General features: G+C 50.7%; 1 protein-coding gene across 1 annotated transcript; it reads right to left on the reverse strand.

Moving 5' to 3' along the window:
- Nucleotides 1-136: 136 nt before the first annotated feature.
- ETH_00038860 (kelch motif domain-containing protein, putative) lies at nucleotides 137-1,311 on the reverse strand (the record flags this gene model as incomplete). Its single annotated transcript, XM_013374171.1, has 3 exons — nucleotides 137-429; nucleotides 854-997; nucleotides 1,216-1,311. Coding segments are annotated over 3 exons (533 nt in total), but the record flags the coding sequence as incomplete, so codon positions are not given.
- Nucleotides 1,312-1,950: the final 639 nt, after the last annotated feature.

The following is a 1,950-nucleotide window of genomic DNA, read 5'->3' on the forward strand; positions in this document are numbered from 1 at the left end:
AGCAAACAAACAAAATGAACAAACAAACAAACAAACAAAATAAACAAATAATAAATAAATAATAAATAAATAATAAATAATAAATAATAAATAAATAATAAATAATAAATAATAAATAACAAAAATAAAACAAGACCTGGGCTGGGGGGGCGCGTGGGGGTGGCGGAGGAAGTTGAGGAGAATGCGGAAGAGCTCGGGGTCTCTGTCGAAGAAAACCCTTCCTTGTTTGTCTCTGTTGAATTGGAGTTTTCCGGAAAAAAGGGTTTCGAGAAAAGAGCCTTTTTGTTGGATTAGGGTTTGGCGAGAAGCCTCGAAAACCACCCCCCCCACGTTCAAGTCCACCACAGTCGCTGCAGCCACGCTCACCTCCGCCACTTGCTGCTGCTGCTGCTCGAACTGCAGCACTTCCTGCCGGAAGCGCTCCTGCTCCTGCGCGCCCCGAACCCCAAACCCTAGATTAGGGTTTGCTCGCCGAGCCCCCAAAAAACCAGCCCAACACAAGCTCTACCGCCCTGTACTCGCCCCCAAACCCCAAACCCTAGTTTAGGGTTTGCACGCTGACCCCCCAAAAAACCAGCCCTAAACACGCTCTACCGCCCTCCCACCACCCATACTCGCCCCCAAACCCTAAACCCTTTTTCAGGGTTTACCCCCACCACGCACGCCCACAACACGAACCCTCACAAACGCTCTCCCCAAACCCTCGTTCGCGGTTTTCGAAGCACGCCGTAGTGCCGCAAATCCGCTCCAAATGAACTCATGAAACACTCCTCAACCCTAAACCCTAAACCCCAGACCCCAACCCCTAAACCCCAAACCCTAACCCCAAACCCTAAACCCTAAACCCTCGTACGAGGATGTGTTTCCTTCTGGCCTTCTCTTGTTCTTGTTTGAACTTTTGCTTCTCCTGCTGCAGTTTGGCTCTCGTGTCACTTCGCTCCACTTCGAGCTGCTTCAGCTGCTGCTGCAGCTCTGCATGCGCTGCGCGACGCTCCTCCTGCCGCGCAAACCCTAAACCCTAAACCCTAAACCCTAAACCCTAAACCCTAAACCCTAAACCCTAAACCTTGAACCCTGAGGCCTGAAGCGTGGGCTCGGAGTGTGCAGCCAGCGAGAATTTAGGAAAGCCCCAAACCCTAATGGCTCTCAAGCTCAAGTCTTGAGCCTAAACGCTAAACCCTAAACCCTAAACCCTAAACCCTAAAGAAAACCTACCTTGATTTTATTGTATTCATTTTCCTTGTCTTGTTGAAAAAGCGCCCAAGCCCTTTTCTTCTCCTCCTCAAATTCTTTCTTGCGTCTCACTAAATCCTTAAACGCAAACCCCAAACCGTAAACCCTAAACCCTAAACCCTAAACCCCAAACCTTGCATATCAAACCCTAAACCCTAAACCCCAAGTTCTAAACCCCACCCCTCCTATACCCCAAACCCCAACCCTCAACCCCCCGCCCCCAACCCCCAAGCCCCAACGCCCGCACCGCGCACCCCAAACCCTAAACCCTAAACCCCAAACCCTAAACCCTAAACCCTAAACCCTAGGGTTTGTGTGTACGTTTCTTTCGCGTTTGAGCTCGGCCTCCGTGTGTCGGAGCCAGGAAATGAAAGTTCTCCGCAAATCGCCAACCATTCCTTCGAAATCTTCGAGAGAACAAAAAGAGTTTTCTTCTGCAGATTCAGGTGTACATGCAGGTTCGGGTGTACGTACACCCCGCGCCGCGGCGGGCAGCGACACCGGCAGCGGCGCTGCGCACACCCACGCGCGGCCAGTTCGCCCGCTTTTCGCGCGTTTTCGGCGCTTTTAATGCATTTTTATTCTTTATTTGTTTTTTTATTTCCATTTTTCTTTTTATTTTTCTCTTTTCACGCATTTCTAGCCCCTTTCCACCGCTGGGGTCCACAACAGCGGCCGCAAGCTGCAGATACACCCGGGCTGGCTGCGCAGCAGGTA

This window comes from Eimeria tenella, genomic scaffold, assembly GCF_000499545.2.
Source record: "Eimeria tenella Houghton genomic scaffold, Eth_scaff1990, whole genome shotgun sequence".
Taxonomy (NCBI): Eukaryota; Apicomplexa; class Conoidasida; order Eucoccidiorida; family Eimeriidae; genus Eimeria; species Eimeria tenella.